The sequence below is a fragment of the Rhamphochromis sp. 'chilingali' genome (assembly GCF_963969265.1).
Source record: "Rhamphochromis sp. 'chilingali' genome assembly, chromosome: 7".
Taxonomy (NCBI): Eukaryota; Metazoa; Chordata; class Actinopteri; order Cichliformes; family Cichlidae; genus Rhamphochromis; species Rhamphochromis sp. 'chilingali'.
The window spans coordinates 17,241,160-17,262,542 of record NC_137934.1 but is presented as its reverse complement, the minus strand read 5'-3'; the positions used below and the strand labels follow the sequence as shown (position 1 = coordinate 17,262,542).

The 21,383-nt window shown below is 39.4% G+C and overlaps 1 protein-coding gene across 5 annotated transcripts in view; it reads right to left on the bottom strand.

The window, feature by feature from the left end:
• Window positions 1–2,942: 2,942 nt before the first annotated feature.
• syt1a (synaptotagmin Ia) overlaps window positions 2,943–21,383 on the bottom strand; it is a 220,601-nt gene continuing 202,160 nt past the window's right edge. For all 5 annotated transcript variants that reach the window (XM_080886388.1, XM_080886392.1, XM_080886390.1 and 2 more), the window contains 2 exons: window positions 8,207–8,340; window positions 2,943–4,222 (listed from right to left, as the gene is read on the bottom strand). In XM_080886388.1, coding sequence (XP_080742514.1) covers window positions 4,016–4,222; window positions 8,207–8,340 — 341 coding nt within the window. In that variant the 3' untranslated portion in view covers window positions 2,943–4,015. The remainder of the gene's footprint in view (window positions 4,223–8,206; window positions 8,341–21,383) is intronic.

Below are 21,383 nucleotides of genomic sequence, written 5' to 3'. Positions count from 1 at the left end.
GCAATCAATACCGTGACAGTTTTGCTCCGTTGCATGCATCCCGAACGAAAACACGACATGAAAGGCTTCTGTATCAACAGGAAATAAAACATTTTTATTGATCATTTGTGTATATGAAGTTATATAACAACAGTCAGAAAACTCCACAGAGTGAATCACTACACAAAGTGAAACAAAACTGGAAAACACCTCATCAAAAAATGAAGGTATACACAGCAAATATAACCGTCAGCAGGCTCGCCGTCACTGCGAGCGATATGGCAGGAAAAAAACACCCCGAACAGTTCTACAAGATTACAGAGAAAATTTCCACACACAAAATACTCAAGCAGGCAGTTGATATACACAAAGGCAACTAGGATCTTTCTACAGCATCAGATTCTAATACTTTACACAGCTTTGTTTTTGAAAGGTCAGTGTGGCTTTTTGTCGGTGTCACTGGAGAGATTCTTCAGTTCCTTGTCATACAGAAGAGAGCTTGAATTTAGGGTGTGGGGGGTGATTACGCGTGCGCACTTTTTTTTGGTGGGGAATCGCAGTAACAGGAGCATTGCGCTGCAGCGCAGGTAATGGCTTTTGCTTTGTAGTTTCCTCCACACGCCTCACAATCCGATGGGTTTTGCAATGCTGCCCATTTACTGAATTCCCTGATACGTTCGTGCACTTGTGATATTTTCATATAATTCGGTTTGATTTACTCTCAGCTTTGATTGGATAATTCCTTTGGTGCAACCTCTCTGCATTAGTATTCATGTCAAATTGCTTGGGCCATTTTTGCAAAGAGTGCACCTTTTACTTTAATATATTTTTCTGTTATTTAAATCTGAAGCTGTACTGGAATTCATGGATCTATATATGGAAAACATGTCAAATAAAAGTTCCCCCAGCTGAAGAGGGATTGGGAATACAGCTGTATTAAAGTATGCTCAGTGATATTGGAATGCTATCACAGGGGAGGTTGTTTGATTGTTTTTACCCCATAGGATTATGAAATGAATCCATAATAGCTGAAAAAATATTAAAAATATGTTCTTTTAAACAACAACAAGTGCAAGGTACATCTAATTAATTAAAGTAATCTACACCAACACGGTCCTCACTGTACATTCAGAGTTTTCATCTCAAATAGAAAAGGGGTTTTGAATCAACAGGGGAGATAAATAAATAAATAAATAAAAATACATAAATAAAATAACTCTAATGAAAATGGATTAACGATGATGAGATATAGCATCTGGATAAAAGAGCGATATTTTGCAGCTGAATAATCATTCAGGTCACTTTATATTTATTCTAGATATACATTTTCTTTGACACGATTATGTAAATATATACATGGCATTTTTAAGGGGGTATCTAAATGCAGAATCTTGTTTGGTATTTAACGAAGACTCCCTGAAACTTCTGATGCTGGAACTGTGTGCAAGAAGAGAAAATGAACCTGCGGAAAAGGGAGGGAACCCTAAACAGAGGTCAGCAGGTGTCAAGCTCCAAACTATAAGCTGAATCTAAGTGTGCTGTGTCCTAACCATTTCACTGGAAAGGAGAAAACATCTCTCTGGACTGGATTCATCCTCGAAGGGTTATAATCTCTTTTCTCGGGCAACGCCACCCACGTTAACACTATGGGATGAACATACAAGTATTGCACAGTGCTCAACAAAATGCTGTGTGAAGCAACCCGCTCTCGCTCGGATAAAAGCCTCCTCCTTTTTTTTTTCTTTTTTTTTTGGCTGCGTGCAGTCACGCTCTCTCTCTCTCTCTCGTCCTCTCTTTGCGTGTAGAAGGAAAAAATGGCATTAAACGCTACGACATCACTACAGAACAGACTGGATTCGCTACCTACTGATAAGTCTACATCTCTAAGCACACACGGCAGTCACAGTGATACACAAAGCAGTCCTCAGAAGACTCCTATGGAATGACAAGTAGCTTTTTCATAATAGTGCTATCAACTACACAATAACATTGAAAACATTTAGAAAGTCCTCCTGAAGCTGTGTATCGAGTATATGCAAGAGGTTCCTCCAAGATAAGAGACTTCATGGTTTTCATGGATTACAACTTACTCCTTTCCTAATTGGACCCGTAGTAAAGGACATAATGAACTAATAGCCTACGCAGACCATTAACTTTTACGGTTATTTCGTGCTCCCCTGGTGTAGTCCTGTGCCAACAAGAAAACAAAACTGATGTAATTGCTGTTGGCTGAAATGTGATTTGTCATCATTGCTTTCTTTCTTTTTTTCCTGTTTTTTTTTTTCTTGTTGTTGTTTTTTGGATTTAATTAATCCAATCAAGCAGGAGGCTCTCTGGCTCCGCCCCCTGCCCCTCCCCTCCTGTAGGTGTCCTGAAATAAAGCCGGCCAACAATCATCCAAAAATGGTTTCTAAAGAAGTCAACAAGCTAGTTCATCCAGTGCAAAATAGCAGCCACATAAAAGTTAAAATTGGCAGTAAAACATGGCTAGCTCTATTGTCACTGTGAGAAGGCAACGCAAAGCAAAGACTGCGATTCAGGGCACCACTGCAGCCAAAGACATTGTTCCCAATAAACCAACGCTACAACCACTAGCAAGTGGGAGTGTGCATGAAGAGAGGGTCTCTACAGAAAGTCACCTCCCCGTAAATGGCAGTGTTTAGACTAAACTCGCTTCACCTCTGTCAATGTGACATTGACACAAAGTTTAAACATTACTCTTGATTTCTTTTTTTTGTTCTCTCCTCTGATTGAAGGCAAGGGGATCCTATCAGAAGAGTCTCCCCTGGTGTCAGTAGATCCCCCCTCCCTCCCGTCCCAGCGTTTAGTAAAGATTGTAAAAAAAAACATGCACTTTACTAAAAATAGTCAAGACGCTGAATTAATCTAAAAAATAGTCCTCTTAAAACCAGAGCCCAGAGTGCAACCCCCACCCACCCCCCCTTTTTTCTTTTAAACTCCCTCACAAATGCCGGACCCCAGCCTAAACGCGATACACCTCCAGCAACGACAAGGCTGTTTAAAGTAAGCAGTTAACAAAATATTGTTAGAACGAGTTTAAGGACACAATGGCTACAGCTTGGTGCTTTTTCCACATGGGGGTTGTTTCTAAAGGGGTGTTTCTTGGAGGCAATCACTTCCATTGTTGGAAAAGAAAACTAACCTTTAACTTGAGGACCTATTTCAGATGGAACTGCCAAACAAGGAAAAAATGAAATGCTAAGTGGTAACAAGTGTGCCTCAAGCTAAAACATGTAGGTCCTCGGATTGAGAAATAGGTACAAAAAGTCATAAGAAATCATGTGCTTGTATAATTTCCAGCAGCATAATTTATCCTACAGAACCATAGTAGTTAATGGCCTTGTATTTTGGAGTTTTGTGTGGATATATTCATCCGTTTGTCTTTTCTGTAACGATCCTTTGCTGAACTTAAAGTCCTTTACAATGTGAATATATTTCCACTAGCGTCTTGCAGGTTGGAATTCTTTTTTTTCTGGAATGCAATAAGGTAATAAGGTAGAATTTTTAAATCCTGGGATATATAATATTGGCTTTCCTCTATATCTGCATTTACATAATTTAAAATAGAACATCTTATTAAAAACATCAAGATATACACAGATTAGGAAACGGGTAACAACATACAAACACATAAACTAGAAATCATTTATGTCTGCATACTTATATATACAACTGTGGTACAATAAATTCTTTCAGTCATGCGCTATCTATACAGATCATATTGCTTAAAAGAAGGGGGCATTTGGTCTGGGCGGTTAAGGGCTTGGAGATGGAAATCAAAAACTGCTGAATCAAAGCGAGAACCTGATAGAAAAAAGCAGAGAACAGATGTTGCAGGACACTTCAACAATTAGGACTGTGTGTGAACTTAGGAGTGATGAATCTGGGAGAGGTCGACGGGTGGGGGAGGGGGTAAAGTGGGACAGGGAGTTACATGGATGGACCCATATATCACTGAGGTATTTACACATACTGGCTAAAGAGTACTACAAGGCAGGTACTGAAAGAGCCCTGCCTATTTCTTGACGGAGAGCTGAGCATCCACCTCCTCCTCAGGCTTCAGCACGTGCCACTGGGCGATGGGTCTCCTGGGGTTGGCCAGCATGTCGGACCAGTGGCGCAGCTCCGTCCCCGAGCTGTTGAGGCCCACAAAGACCTTGCCGATGGCATCGTTCTTGCCGATCTTGTCATAGTCCAGAACAGTTATAACAACTTGCACTTTCTGTAGAGGGGGAAAGAGAGGAGGAAAGAAGGAGACAAAAAAAGAGTGTAAACTCCATCTACTAATGTTTACTTCAATTAATGTCTTTTTTTAAAGTCTGTTTTTGTTAGCCAAAATTAACATTCATTAGATCTATACCTTGTTAAACAAGCTAATGAGTCATTATCACTGACCAGCAACCCTCCAGTTTTACCTTCTCATCATTCTGTCTTCTATGCATGATTTCTATCCTGGACTCAGTTGCTATTAGGGATGGGTAACAAAAAACAGTTCTTGTTGAGAACCGGTTCCCACTGTTTCAATTCCTTGGAATTGTTTGCCATTTTTGCAAACGATTCCCTTATCGATTCCAGTCGCCCCGAATGATGTCACCACGTTGCGGAGCGTCATTTACCTGGCAGGAAACATGGCGGCTCAAACGCTCAAAAGTTTGATTAGACTTTACGAGAACGGATGACAACAGGGCAACTTGCAATACTTGCAAAGTAGAGATTTCATTTAAGGGAGGAAACACTACGAATATGCAAAAGCATTTGCTCACAAAACACGCGATGACCTTAAATGAATGTCGTGTTTTTAATTTCGCTCCGGACTCATGAATCTCAACCCAGCAGCAGCGGTAACGTTTGCACGTCCTCTCCCGTTAATGCAGCAGGTAAATAATCAACTAACAGTGCATATGATGTTAGCGCGATCTGCCTTATTACAAAACCTGCCATTACTGTGCATTTAGGTGATCATGATGAGACAGACAGAGTCTGGCTGGCTCAGATGCTGGCAGTTCTCGCTGCAGTCTACCGGTAGCGTCTCCTTTCAGGCCAGGATAGACGAATGTCACCGAGCAGTGACTGAGTTTGTGGTCAAAGGCTTGCACCCATTTGCCACAGCAGATGCCCCCGATTTCACTTTGGTAAGTGAATGTGTTTAATTGTAGGCAGGGACATTACTGGATATTCTTGTGTAATTGCTACAGAATAATTTATGTTATACTTTGTTATTGCTACAGAAGAATATTTATTTTATAATTTTACATTTACAATTTTTTTCCCCGGGGACCCTGTGACACCCCATTGAAGAGCCATAGGCTGGATCTCTTAAGATCTCACTGCTGGGTTTGTAAGGCCATGTTACTCCTAAATTTCTATCTTGCTCAAAGAGAAGATATAAAACGAAGTTCTAAGCTAATCGACCTGTGTGTTCTCCTTTTTTAAAAAGAATCTATAAGAGAATTGATAAAGAATCGAATCATTAAACAGAATCGAAAATGGAATCGGAATCGTGAAAATCTTATCAATACCCATCCCTAGTTGTTATGTCTAAGTCTAATTTAGTGATTAAGTGATTCTTAAAAGAGGATAACAACAGGTCATTAAAAGAAGGTGGGGCTTTAGTAGCTGTTGTGGAGTGCTGCTGCCATTTTTCATATACAGTCTATGGTTTTGTTGTAGAATTGAAAGGCCCGAGTCTTGTTAGGCAAACACGATTTAAAGGTCAGTTTTTAATTCTGTGCTTTTTATTTGTTTCAAAAATTGATTCACATTCATTTTCTAATAACTTTTAGCTCTAGTCCTAGCTTCAAAAACACCCAATACAATCTGAAGAAAGACAATTACATGTCATATAATGTGTTATGATCAGAGACAAAGGTTTTGATGCTTCTTTACTTACATGATCATCTCTGTGAGGTTTTCTCTTGTGATTTGTGTTTTTGAGCAGTACTTTACATATTGGACTTCTGATACAGTAGGTGTTTCTTGTTCTTTGTGGTAGGGTGGATATGTAATGCACGTATTAGAGTATTAAGCGCCAACAGTTCCTCATTATTTCTCTAAATGGTATAGTGCAGGGAATGAGGTGCTCCTTGAGACATTAGTGTTGATTAACAGTAACAAACACTCCCGATCAAGCTTGGCTTATATTCAGCGCCAAGCACAGCAAAATGTGTGATTACTCAGAGGTCTGAGACTCAGCTTCACTGTGTGTTTATTCAAAGGGACGCTGCAAAGAGGAGTGACCCGGGCGTCAATCTCTGGCAGAGAATATGAATTAGTGCACAAAGCGTCCTGATTAAGTTTCGATCCACTGGCAGACTGAGATGGAACTACCGCCACCTGCATGAGCTCTGAGTCGCTGTTCTAAAAGAGCATGCCTAATACGCCATGTAATGAAATACTGAATAAGGCTCCCAGATGGCCAGTTGGGGTTAGTGGGTTTTTAAAGGGACACTTCAGCTTTAAATTGGTCATTCAAACACGGCTTTCTTTAAAGGAAAATTAGCAGACCTTCGTGTTATTCATCACTGACCAGCAAGTACTGTTTTTTCTTGCTGTGACTGATTTGCCAATAATAATCATATTAGTGACACCATTTAAACAACAGCTCAGCAGTTTTCGAAACAAGCTTAATAGCTTTCATGGAATGAAATATGAAGATTAAATACAAGAAAAAAAATAATGTCATGAACATTTATAACATGTATTTGTCTTTTAATTCACTTTACCATCTCCAGCTGTTCAGAGGCCAGAATTTGAAATATATTTTTATACGTTTTTTTTTTCAGTTTAACACAAGCACATAAGTGACTGTTTTTTCCCCTATTTGTTCAGTTCTATGCTCAAGTCAAATATAGAAAGGTTAAAAAAACTGCACTTAATTTGCAAACAAGCTAGAGTTTGATGTCAAATGGGCTCACGGACTATAAGGAGAGCATGTGTACATCTCAAATGGTGTCTGCACAGCTAATTGCGTGTGGGCTAAGGACACTGCGAAATAACACGAGTCAATAACTAACCTTCTGTTTTTGTTACAAGATAGTCCAATTAAAGCACTGCTTGTAATTCCCACGCAATCTCTGAGACAATTAAAATCTTTCGATTATTTACTTAGAAAGTCCCTGGGTCAGGTTGGCGTCAAAGCCAACGCTTTGCCTCTGCAGACTTCTATATGTCTGTGTAATTTAAGAATTGTGCTTGAGAACTTGATTAGCAAATTAAACTGTACTGGTGGAAACAGAACGTGTCTAATTAAGAGTCTTCCCAGTTCTGAGTGTCTTCATTTCAAATCAGATGCAATACAGCCAGAGGCCTAAAGAGCTGTCAGTGATGACAGGCTTCTTTAATTTAGCATTTAGCTCTTAGGTAGCTGGACTTTAACTGTTTTTCTACGATCGAATTAAGTCTTTTAAGTGTGTTTAATTCTCGTATTGCTTTTACTGCTCAATAAATCTAATCAATGACAATTTTTGCATTTGACCAATTATTTAATAATCAACCTGGTTCTTGTTGATGAGATGAGAAATGTAAATTTAGCCAACATACTGGCATGAGCAACACTAAATAAGGCCATGTTTGGATGGGGTTGATTGGGATTAAATTAAATCTGAGGCACGCTGTACCAAACCTGTGATTTTTGAAATGTGGCAGCCTTAATCAATTTGACTTAATTACTGTATTGCCTGAAGAGATAATCTTGTTTGTTGCTATCCCTTTCTGGCACAGGTTATGTATCCTTTATCCTTTTTTCCCCCATAATGTCCTGGAAAAGCATCTGTGCTTCCTTTTCTTCTCGAATCACAGCTACAGCATCTATTTTTCTATTGCTCTAATTATTGCAGCATACTTGGTTAAATGTAAATAATGATGCTGATGAATGCTAATCATTGTGATATATGCTACAAACAGCACCAAGATCCATGCTACGGGCAAGAACAAAGTGCAGACAATCACATCCGTAGAGCAATTGGCTTGTCAAATTGCAAAACCCAGCTGATTTTAAGTGAAGCGCCTCTCATTATTCTGTTATGATGAAAAGCCTCTAAACTGATCATTTGGTAAATGAGCTCCCACTTAACAATGGCTTATATGCAACCAAATGTTTGCTGCTGGTTTTTATAGTTCAGTTTTACCCAATGATATAGCACTCTGCCCCGTAGAAAACATGATTTCAGAGTTTTACGAATGTTTTGCAAACAGATGAAAAATGTACCTGGATTTGTTCAAATGGGACTTCAAAGCTAAAGGACTCGTTATAGTAAGGGTTGAGGGTGTTCTTCTTGATTGTCGTCTTCTTCTTCTTCAGCCTCTTACCATTTTGCATCAGGTGGATTTTCACATATGGGTCTAAAAAAAGGAAAAAGTTATGTTACAAATTGTTCTCAAGATTAGAATCCAATCATGATCGCTTCAGTCAAAGAACATTGTTATTTCTTCTGCAGCAATTTATATTTGGCAATGCGACTCAGTTCTGGGACTTCCCCATCCTTCCATGTGCACAAAAAGTCCAAGTTTTAGAGAACAACATAGAAGGGAGAAGGCAACAATGCCAACAGACTTGACATTGATTAAATCTGAAACAGAAGTGGGTTGCAAAGCAGCTTGCAGTGGCTACATGGATTCTTGCTTTATAGCCACCTGTTCGCTCCATGGGCCACATTCACAAATGCATTGTACCAGCAGAAACTGGGTTTTAGCGTAAAAAAAAAAGGTGCTCTCAGTGGCAAGACTACATTGAGAGATGGGAACTCAGGTGGTGGGAACTAAATCACGTGCACAAACTGATTTACTGATGTTCGAAATGCACATTTTAAAGCCAATTTCATCAAAATGTCCTATGTTTTGTGCTTAAATTGTGAAATAAACTAATTGCTTCGGTCTTTATAAAGCAGCACAGCTTTTGAGTTTGGGTCCAGTGAGCTGGACTGGATTTCGCAAACTTAGAGAACTCTTACATAATGTTTAGCCCATTCTATCTTCTTGTTACATCTGATTTTATTCATGATTTCCAGGTCCAAATGCTCCTTTGGTTCACAAGAATGAACACATGCTGAGGCACCACTGACAGTGAAAAGGAATCCAATTTATCTCAGCTTCAATAAAACAATCAGTGTAACTATTCTCCCAGCTGTTAACAACCTCAGCAAACTTTAGCAAAGTTGGAGATCATCAAAGGTTTGATTGTTTATATCTAACTATGCATGCTGTTCTGACTTATTTATAGAAAAAAAACACATACAGCATTGTATAACTTTGGAATCATAAACAGGAAACTAAAAAATAAACAATGACATTTGGAGCACTGATAAAGTTGAGCTAGTTGGCCCATAATGATCTGCTATCTTGTAGCTAGCTAATGAGCTATGGTAAATCTAATGTAGACATGTTGGCATGGGAAAATTCTTAATAAATGGTCTTATTGGCAGCTATGAAACATTTTTTTATTGTAGACTTAATGTCCACACTGAATCTTCGTCAGACCGAGAGTGATTCTTTTGTAAAGCTTTAATCTTTGTGACATCCAGGACACCATGAGCCCATAGGCTGTTCGCGTACACTGTAGCCGGAGGGCTTAAAAACAACAAAAAAGTTAAAAGACAGCAAAATGCCCTGCAGAGCTCAGGGTGATCATTGTTTGTGTGCTTGTTATTATGAGACATCCCTTTAAAATAAATCTAGTCATTTGATCCATTGAGAATACAAAAATACTGATATAGTTCACCATCAGAGTCCAGTGTGTTTATATCACTCAGTTAACCTTCCCCTTTCAAGAGCCCCATTGTCATCTGTCCAAATGCCACCTCAAGTGGCACCCAAATGGTCTGCTTTGCCCGTCCTCATCTGGCAATCAGGTGGAGTGTGTGTCTGAAAATATCAAACCACCCACCGCTTCCATTTATGATGTGATGCCACTCGTCCTAATTTGTTTATGTTCTCCACATAGCTATTAAGACCAAACTGGAAAAGAGGAGAGTTTGTATCTTTCTTTGGGCATAACCTGCAACTGACACGATGGCAGGAAGCCTTTTGAATAGTCAGATAAGTATCAGAGTTTTTTGGTTTAACTGACTGATTAAAAGGACAGAATGAGGCTCCTGAATTCAACATTTAAGAGCTTCATGAGCCCAAACTACGAGCAGCCAAAGACTGCAATCACCTCCATTGTAATTTTTAGCAGACCTCCCTCTCCCCAGCCACCTCCTCCAGATTGTCCGGGGGAACACCAAGGCGTTCCCAGGCCAGCCGAGAGATATAATCTCTCTAGCGTGTCCTGGGTCTGCCCCGGGGCCTCCTCCTGGTGGGACATGCCCGGAACACCTCACCCAGGAGGCGCCCAGGGGGCATCCTTGTCAGATGCCCGAACCACCTCAACTGGCTCCTTTCGATGTGGAGGAGCAGCAGCTTTACTCTGAGCCCCTCCCGAATGGCATTTCCGCCGCTTGTATCTGCGATCTTGTTCTTTCGGTCACTACCCAAAGCTCGTGACCATAGGTTAGCGTAGGGATGTAGATCGACCGGTAAATTGAGAGCTTCGCTTTTACACTCAGCTCTCTCTTCACCACAACAGAGCGGTACAGCGTCCGCATCGCTGTGGCCGCTGCACCAATCCGTCTGCCGATCTCCTGCTCCCTTCTCCTAGTCACTCGCGAACAAAACCCTGAGATACTTAAACTCCTCCACTTGGGGCAGGAACTCGTCCCTGACCCGGAGTGGGCACTCCACGCTTTTCCGGCTGAAGACCATGGCCTAAGATTTGGAGGTGCTGATCCTCATTCCCACCGCTCCACGAATAGGTTTTACGAAAGCCTTAAAACAAGCTCATGACACCAATAAAAAGTTGCTGGCATCTTCTGTAATGGGAAATTTGACACCCAGTTGTTTCCAAGGAACCTGTGAGGTGATTTTTTGTTGTTGTTATTAAGAAGGCAGACTATGGGAATAAAAAAAAAAAGCTGGTATAAACTTTTTCAAAAGCAGTCGCTGCAAGCAAACATTTGGGTTTATTCTTTTTTGAAGGAATAAACTCTGAAAGTACTCCGACTTTCATCTCCAAAGCCTCTTTTTTTTCTTTTTCTTTTACAGCCTTTTGAAACTGATAAGTTTTGCTGAGGGGTGTCTACTAAACGCTGGCGAAGAAACTCACTGAAATCTTCTGCTTTTCTTCATGACCTTTGTAAATGCTCTCAGTCTCATGTTTCAAATCTTATTGAATACAACTTGAAGTTAAATGTACATTTTATTGTTCTTCAGACTGGGTCTACTTTGTAAACTGACCCGTTTGATATCCTCTAAGAGCGCTGTGTCAATCAGTTGCTCATTGGAGGCTGTACAACACAAACATCAATGAGTAGTGGGTGATGTCCAGAAAAGCATCTAATTACATCTGTAGTTCTTATCATTAAATTGATGTGTTGCTTACACACACTGTGAGACAATTTTTCTGTTGGGTATCCTGAAAACAAACTGCAAGGAGCAGTTTGGCAATGCAGCATTAATTAACATGGAAATGTCAGGTAAACCTTTCACAGTTTGTGTTAATCACAAATTCACTCCTGAAGTTACACGATTATGCCACTAAACTCACCTAAATTAATATCTTGAGCTGTATCGCCTAGAATGCCAAGTTGCTGTTAGTGCAGCAAATGGGGGAGGGGTCACATGAGATACTGAAATCAAAGATTTTTATACTTCTTCCTTTATAGAGATAGTTTTTATCATTTTCCTTAAGAAATCAATAACTATTCCTTTATTTTCATTTGTCTTTTAACTGAATGGACTTCATGCTTTAGGATTTTAGTGAAATTCTCATGATGTTTTAAACATTTATGCAAAACTTCAACAAATCTCAAACTTTTTCTTGCAGCTACAGATGAATTACAGTGAAAAGGTTAGATTTGTGTATTAATAAACTTACTGCTACTGTTCGCGGCGTGAAAAATGTAGAGCAGATTGTTGAAAATTGTGGTTACACATGGGAAGGCGGCTTAATGACGTTAAATGTTCTCCGATCTCGGCGCACGAGGAGGGAAAAAAAAAGACCACTTAGAGTCATTTATCACTTAAGACAACAGGCTCCTTGAAAAACACATGAAAAACAAATAAGCACGATAATCTCCTAGATGCAAATGAGGCAGGCTTTTGCCTGAGGATAACAACATCATCCTCCAGCTACTGAACCCTAGAGCTGTGCATTGGCATGAATAAGTAGTAAGAGCCTGAACTGGAGCCTATAATTAGTTGTTGAAACACCACTTGATCTGATAATCTGGATTCATCTCTGGGTCCCATATGCACAAAGTCTTTATAATGCTTTAGGATTTCTCATGAGCGAGCAGCTCTGAAAAAAGCAAAATTAAAAGAAAAAAAAAAAGTTCAAACTTTATGATTTTTCACAGTAGCACAAACTGAACAAGCTTAGCTCTCTTAATCTTTTATCCAATTTAGGGGAATGAGGATCTGACTGTCCATGGCAGCTGACATGAATATAGAGAGAAAACAGCGCAAACAGAGTGAGAGGGAGAAAAGCAGCAGAATAAATAGATGGCAGAGACATGAGTGAAATGGTAACAGGCTTCTAATGGAGTGGGTGTCCATTATTACTCCCCTGCTGAGAAGAGCTGGAGTGCCGGGATGAGAAAAACAGCGAGGGAGGGCTGTGCGTAGGAAATAAATACTGCTTCCAACGTATCTCATAAAGAGGATACACAGCCTCCGTATATCTCAAACAGCAGTATATGTCCCTTTGAATATTCTTATGAATGAAATCAGAGCTTCACTAACAGAACTAACACAACAAAGCTTCAAGTTGCTACAAGTAACTTGGAAGGAATGGCCATTTTGATCCCTTTAGATTTTCCGTGGAAGTTCCTTTTTCTCCCTTTTCTTCCCCCAACTCAGCTTCAGTACAGACTCCTCTGTTATTAAGTTCACAGGTCCAAAGAAGGTCAAAGATAAAAGCTTAGTAATGGCATAGACAGTGTAGAATGAATATAAGTGAGATGTCAGATTCCAGAGTTCAAAATCCATCTCTAGCTGACTTTTCGATCTTTACAGCTCACTCATAATAACCTTCTAAAATGGGTCTTATATATATGGACTTGATTGCTATATACACTGTGCTCACCTACCCGAGCCAAAAGCCACTTTCTTCCAAAGCTGATCATCGTTCTTATATTGCAGGAAACAGAAAGTCTTGGTAGAATAAGTGTTATAAGCACAAACAAAAACCTATTGTTTTTGTCAGAGAAAGATTGACGATGCTATTTCATATAATGACAGCTCCATTTGATCACTGTGACATTAACTACTGTTTTATGCCTAGAGTTCTTCTTATGTAGCACAACCTGCTTTATGGCTCATACTATTCTAATTACATCCATAATTTACAACGTGAACACCATGTTGCATTTACTAAGACCTGAAACTGACAACTCAGACGACATATTCATTGAGAAAGAGTTCACTAAAGTCATAAACCAAGTGAGAAGTAGAGTCATTTTAAGATAGACTTCTGTGTAACTGGACATCCTTTTGCAACCAGGGGAGTTGCCCCCTGCTGGCCATGAAAAAAAGCACTGTGCAGTGCAAATGTCTTGAGCCACCCCTAATTTTTTCATGAATAAAATGGAAAGTGTGTGCAGCATCTGCAAACATGCATGGAAGCACAGAATGTAAGACAAAAACAGAGCTTAGTTTTCATCTCCTAAAAGTCAGTTTTTAGTATGACCACCTTGTAATGTCTGTAAGTACTCTTCAGGCTATAGTTCTCTCGGCTTCTTGAAGGACATTTCAAAGCTATTTTTTGCTGTGTTTTGTCCCAGAGCTTCCACCATGAATTACAGAGACTCACTCCACAAGACCTGCTGCCACTGATTTTCAATCCACTATTTGTGCATACCGCAAATGTTCCTTCCTATTTTCTTTTCTCAAGAATAGCTTCTTGACTGGTGTATCGTTCAGATCCTGTGTTAGATGTTGTCTAGATTTCTTAAGAATATGACTTACAGAGACTGGTCATCTGCTGTATGGAGTTTTTGAACCTGTCACTTCTTCTTTTGTCCTCCACTTGTCCAGTTTTCTCAAATGTTTTTAAGGACACTTGGCACATTAGTGCCGAGATATGCCAAGTTCAAAGCTAATGCCTCTAAAGTCATTCCACACAGCAGGGATGAGGTAATCTTAAATAAGACATTTATATCCTGTAACCTCATGTAATATTGTATGTAGCAATTTAATGTAATACGTTGTAAGCGGGTTGTAAGCAGTTAAACATGCTAATACTTGCAACTTATGATAAAACAGACCAAAACACTCCATGATCCATTTCTCACACTTCAAGTGAAGACAATGGTTTTTAATTCTTTGTATATTTAATGTTAAATATACAAAGAATATATCCCTAGACTTTCACTATATACGGGAGGGGATTAGCGAACAGTCAATAATACTATCTAATATTGCATACAGCTGTGTATATTAAAATAATGGTACTACAGTGGCTGCGTGTAACTCTTATATTGGTAACTGTGGCTGAAAAGACACCACACCACAGCTGAATGGGATTATGCAAGATAACCCTTTCTCAAAAAAGAAAACACCTGTGGTGCCTCTGCAATCTAGGTGCACTTATATCTCCAGCCAGCAGATGAGAGTTTGGCATTATTGAGTTTTGGGACGCTCGCTGTACCTTCTATCAAGCCCATTTTACCACCTCCTCCTGGACGGATGTAATCTCTCCCATTTTATGGATGAATGACAGTGCTTGTGATGCAAGAGCGGTTACTCACATGTGTGTACAGCACAGCGGCTCGTCTTTGCTACCCTTAGGGGTTACTCATTGGAGTCCTGGATCTTGGCCACAGTTTTATGAGGCGATGCGCTATCAGCCGTCCGTACATTTCCCACAGGAGGCAAGATGCAGGTTTATGGATAGGCAGGGAGCTCTGAGTCACATCAGCTTTAGAGTTAAGTAGAGCTACTAAAGAGGTCTTATTTTAAAAGTGGTTACTTACACATAGGATTTCAAGCTGTGAATAATTACCATCTGTGACTCATTTTGAATATTCTAGTCATCAAACCTGAAGCTACAGTGCAGAGATATAAAACGCACAATTCGCTCGGACGTTTCCTTTATCTTTGGGTTTGGCTGCTAAGGGTTCTGGCAGAGTTGTGCCAAATGAACACCAATACAAGCAGGGTTAAATATAGCCTGGCTGTCATCTTAGCTTTCCTCCCATCATTTTGGATTTTCCATGGTGGGTGCACCCAGGGGTGACTGTCGGTTTAGTTTTACACACTCAGCTCAGCGGTGAATCACACACGTTTCACGCATACACAAGTGTTTACAGTGAAACTGCTCTCTGGGGCGCAGGCCCACGTAAAACCACCTCCATGAAATCTGATGGAAGTCTTTTTACGATGTTATTTTGTATTCTACTCTCTACGGAGGCTCAAAAGTGCCAAAAAAAAAATATAATAACTGTAATTGAATGCATTAGAATTACAATAAAAAGGTAGGCTTTAATTATAGCATAAAATGTAACAAATGATGAACCTGCTGTTTCATTTGTTGACCTTTGGATTTATTATTTTTATTTATTTACTTCACATTTCATTTTCTATTTAATTCTGTTTATTAATTTACTTATTTTTAGTTTTAGATTTATGGTGCTGTGGAAAAACTGCAGTAGACATTTATTGTGTAGGACCAGTCTCCATCAAAGACCCACGCTACTTCTATAATGTTAAAGTGTAAGCTTTGGTGAAGCCAATCCATAACTGTTCTAGTTCTTGTATAATTTGGCATGCCTTGGCCTTTTCTCCCTGCTTCCCTTCCTTAAGAATGGCTTCTTGACAGCCACCCCTTCCACTGAGACCGTTTCTGATGAGGCTTCAGTGAACAGTAGATGGATCAACTGAAGGGATCCTGTGTCAGGTCATTGCTGTTTCTTAAGGAGATGATTTTCAGGTACTGCTCATCTGGTGTAGACAGTTATTTTGGATTGCCATTTCTTCTGTTGTCCTCTACTTTCCCATTTTCTTTAAGGACAAACTGCAGATATGCCAAGTTTTCATCTTTTTATGGTTGAAAGATTCATAGGTCAATTTTAAGTGACTGAAAATGGTCAGGTACACACACTGGACTGACAATGAGCAAAAAAGCAGCCAGCGCCCCCCAAAAAACTTCAGAAAGCCTGCAGATCTGTTGCTTAAGACTACTTTGAAAATTTACACGAAACTCTGACTTACTAGATAAAAAATATAAAGAAATGAGGTGGAAGTTCAACCCTTTTTTCCTTTTCATTATCCCAATCTTTACTTTTCCGCACAACTTTTTTTTTGTATTTTTAAATATTATTTATCCACTTAATGCAAATGAGGGGGTCGTCATTCAAAGTGTATAACTGGTCTACTTTGGGGCTGTTGTAAGACCGAAGCCGCTCAGCAGTCAGGAAATGGTTTTTTAAGTAACAAAACACAGATAAAAGTGAATTAGATATTAGACCTGCATTTATATTAAGCCTTTTTAATGCCTTTAATGCCATATCACTGTCCGATTTACTTCTTACTTTTCCTTTTTTTATTTTGGAAATGGCAAAATTCATAATGTAAAAGCTTGGAAATACACTGTAACTTTTCTAGTTATTATTTCTTACATCTATAGACGCAAAACATAATAAATTCTGCCTTCTCTAATCCCTTTCAAATTGCCTTCTTCTCTCAGGCCTCGTACATCATCCTAATGATCCCTCATGCCCACTACCTTGCTGAGATGACGGGAACCTTAGTCTGACCAGCCAGAGGAGCAAAACAAATAAACCTCTCCAACCCGAGAGGCTTGATAGTGCGCTGGAGCACCAGGTTGGGGCAGTGCGGCTTCATTACCGCTGACATGGTGCCTGTGTGCTTTGATAACCTCCCCCACTGCTGGCCATTACCTGGTTATATGCCACCTCACAGCCGCCTGGGATGTCTTTGAAGATACAAAGAGAGAGGACGAAACATTTTAACTGCCACTACTTCTATAAGCCCGCCGGTACTTATACTGAGTTGCTTCCAAACACTTAGCCTTTGTGTTCCCCACCTCCGAGTCTGACTCACCTTTCATTTCCCTTGGAGACACTACAGTAACGTGAAAAGCTGTATTTTAAGATTTAAACAGAGTAATTTTCACAAAATAAAATGATATGTGCAGGAGGTCAAAAGAGATGTTGGTGATTCAGTTAGAAGCTTTCAAAACTTTAAAATGCATCACAAGTTTCAGAGTTTTTTAAATCCTGACTGCCTGCAACTAAACGTAACGGATCTATTGTAACTATACATTGTGGGGTCGGCTAAAGTGGAAAGAGGAGTAACCTGTCTGTGACGAGGATTATTTTGAGACGACAGCTAAAGAACATGGTGCCTCGCTGCATGTTAAGCAGGAGCAATTCTGAGAGGCGCCAGAAGTCAAGTGTACTTTTAAAACTATTACTTCCAAAGTTTGTTTTCCTAAGAAATGCAGCACGGTGGTAGATTTGGGGCATGCTTCATGAGGAGCAAATCAAAAGAATTATTTCTGATTATACATTGGTTAATGATAATTCCCACATCTTCCTCTGTGAGCCATAATTAGGCATGGTAAACAGGATGACAATAGAAAAGAAGGCTGATCCCAGGCCATCAATTACTTGTCCTCCTCCTTAAGTTCTGGCTGAGCCACTCTGTGGATGGAGGCTAATTATTGTTATTAGAGACCTGCTTATTATTTCATCCATCTGCTGCACATTTAAGTCCATTCTGGGAGCAGAAAAGTAGACACTACTAACAAAAAACAAAGCCCAAACTGCAATTTAGAGTATATTCTGGTTGTATGTAATTACAAACATGCACTGTGCCATTACAGTATGCTAATAATTCACCCTGAAACCCACAGATGAGTGCACACAGATGAAACATGCTCCAATTAAACATGACATATGGTATATGGTGTCAAACTGTCTGGCTTTCCTGGCATTTCCCTTCACTGTAAGAGGAAACCTGGCCTTCAAATTGGAAAGATTTCACACCATTCTAATACTGGCTGGTCCGTGTGGCTGATGGCTCAAAATGCTGACAATCCCACGATGCAAATGGGCACAGGTGAGTGCTAATGCCAATATCAGAAAATTGCAGCGGGGGTGTTTTGTTTTTTGTTTTTTACCAGCCAAATGGCTCCTCGCACTGGTCTGACAGATGAAAGGGAGCTCGGAGCCATTAATGTGCACACTCTTACTGTACCGCAGGATGTTTGGGGTTATATGGATAGACTGGATAGACAAACAGAAAGCAAGTGGACCCGGGTGTTGGTGATGGCTGCTGAAAGAGTCGGAGCAGCTATTTAAAAATGTAAAAAGAAGCCACTGAAGAAAGTCAGAGGAAAAGCAGGAGGGAAAGATTCAGCTTATTGTGTGATTTCTTATTTTATGGTGTCTGTATGACGACTGATATGATCAAAAAAATAGATAGCACCAGGTCCAGAATAATGAAACTGTGTTTGTTTACTGCATCGGGGAATGGATCCATGAAAACCTTCCGTCATTATTAAAATGCTCCTTATATTGGTGGATATTAGTTAAGTTGTCATGTATGTCATAAAAACACTAGGTTGCATAACACAAATGGGTCTGATAATGTCAGACTGCACTATATCAGTTATAAATAGCTTAAATTATAGTCTGATGACTGTAGATGGTGAAGCTGGTGATGCTGTGGGAATGTGCTGAATTCTGATGAAGCCTATCTTTGCTCAACAAAGCTCTAAATGGGACTTTGATATTGTTCTATCTACATCAACCATCAATCTTTTTAAATTATTCATGCTTTTACTGAGCTTTGATCATATTACAGAAGAGTACAGAACACACTGCATTTCATAGTTTCTCTGTTTCGAGCATGTTTTCCTCACAAATGTCAACTTTTATCTGTAACTGATCGCACAGTGAAAAAAGCCATCTCAGGTTGGAAGTACAGTCAGGTACACAAGTATTTGGACACCATTCTTTTTCTGTTCACTGCCAAAGTTGATATTAAATCAAATAATTGTGATGTGATTGTGGTGCAGACTTTAGGCTTTAATTCAAGGGGGTCAATAAAACTATAGCACTTAAACCAAATAAAACCATATTTATGCAGAGTCCCCTATTTCATTCAAGTCTGTAGTTCATAGAAAAAAGACCAGTAATGCCAGTGAGTGTGTGTTGAATCCCGGTTACTGTAATAATAATTAATTAACAGTAGTTTCAGATTTACGTTTAGTTGAGAAGTGTACCCTGATCATAAAATGTTACAAATAATACTTAACTGCACCCTGAAAAATAATAACTTGCTAATAACATTTTTAAAAGGAACCCCAAAATTGCAAAGCAAAGCAATTTTATTTATTCATTGTTGCACACTGGTACCCATACATCAATGAAAGTACACTGCTGCATGTGGTTTAGGCACTATCTATGTTTATCCATCACACAGTACAGGTTTTAGTCAAGACATCTTCTTTCTAAAACACTCAATCAAACCCAGTGAGAGTCATGAAGAATTATCTTTGGAATAACATGGAGTTCTGATGGTCTTAGTAAAAAGTAGCCAAAGACTAAATCAACATCCACACAGGATTCGCAGCAACCTGGCAGCCAGAAACCACACAGAGTCAATGACATTCAACGACTTCAAGTGATGACAGGCAAAATAACCACTGGTGACACAAAGTGGACGGGAGTTGAACTTTTCAAAGCTCAGAGACAAGCAATTGAAGAGTCTCCAGATAAAAGGGAAGAATATCGTCGACTGACGTAAGACTGGATAGTAAACACATTTGAGGATTACCCGAGCAACAGACAATCTGCTATGGACCAACCGTCAGCTGCAAAGTGATGTGTAACTAGCAAATTGATTCCAGTGTGGATGTTTCTAAACTTCCACCCATTATGTGAACCACAGTTATTCTGGAAGCCTAAACTTACAGAAGAACGGTGTTAAGTTCTTCTAGATCGTTCAGCAATCATTCAAACTTCCTGCCAGCTACCTTGAAAAACTGGTATTATTTTAAAGGCAAAAGATGGTCACATTTATGGCATGTTACATCAAGTTAACTGATTAATAAAACCTGTCCATGACTTTATTGTGCAGCTCTTCTCCTGCACTTTAAAGTCTTATCTTTACCATTTGCAGCATGGCATGTCTGGTTTCAGAGCTGAAATGTGAAAGCAGATGCCTCTGCTATGCAACTCTGCCCACATTGCTAAATTGCCCCCAAAGGAAATATATAGTTTTACAAAATGAGATTGTGTTGTTCCACTTCATAGTGAGAAAGACATTAAAACTTTAATATTGGTCTTTATGTCCAAAAGCACAGTGGATTTCAGTGTCATGGGACTCTATTAAAGTTCAGTCATGTTTTTTTAGTCCCTAGATGAAACATCTGTCCTCTCTGGCTGAAAGAGACACAAAACAAGTCTGTCTGTTTTTGTGCCGTTTGTTTATGTTCCAGTCAGCTGTGGGTGGAGGACTTCCATCCCTCTCATTCAGTTACCATGACATCAGATCCTCTATTCAGACTTGACTGTATTGTGATAAATGTCAACTATTGATCTTAATCCTGTAGAGTTGGAGCTATACCACAGCAGGACAATTCTTTCATTCTTTCAAGCTGTCGAATTTTTTTCATACATACTCTTTTATTCCATGCATTCATTAAGAGGGAAGGCACTGTCTTTATGAGTGTGTTACACTCATTACTGTATTACTGTATGTGTTCTTCAATGTGTGCTAGACAACTTTTTTTTTAAACTTAAACATATTTTGCGAACCTACAGTTGCAGGATTACACTTGAATATTGGTAATATATTAATAAAAACATTCAAAACCAAAGGAGCAAGTGTGCAAATCAAGTCATGCCTTTTACTACGTAGTAAACAGAGCTGCAGCATGTCAAATACAATGTGACAGATCAAAGTGCATCTCTGAGTCATAGCGATCAATTTTACAACAATGGCAATCATTTTTCATGGCAAATGTCTGAAGAGATTGTAGCATAACTTGAAAACTGAGACCATCCATGACTCCCTCAGTTGCCTCTAACAGCATGATGAGTAACACTGACAATAGGTGAAACACTTGGACTGAATTTTGAGAGATAATCCATAAAATGTTAGAGGAACTGTTAATATTGCAGAACATTAGCATTACAAGGACATTAAATTCATGGAGCGATTGTTTAATTTGTGGCATCAAATCCAACCCTCTTCGGGCTAATCTAGAAACTAAATTGGTCATTTTCATATGAGTTTATCAGCTAATGTTAGCATTGCCAGAATAAGTCCTTCTGGACGCAAGTCTCACACACTGGATCAAATCTGGATCGTTCTTTAAA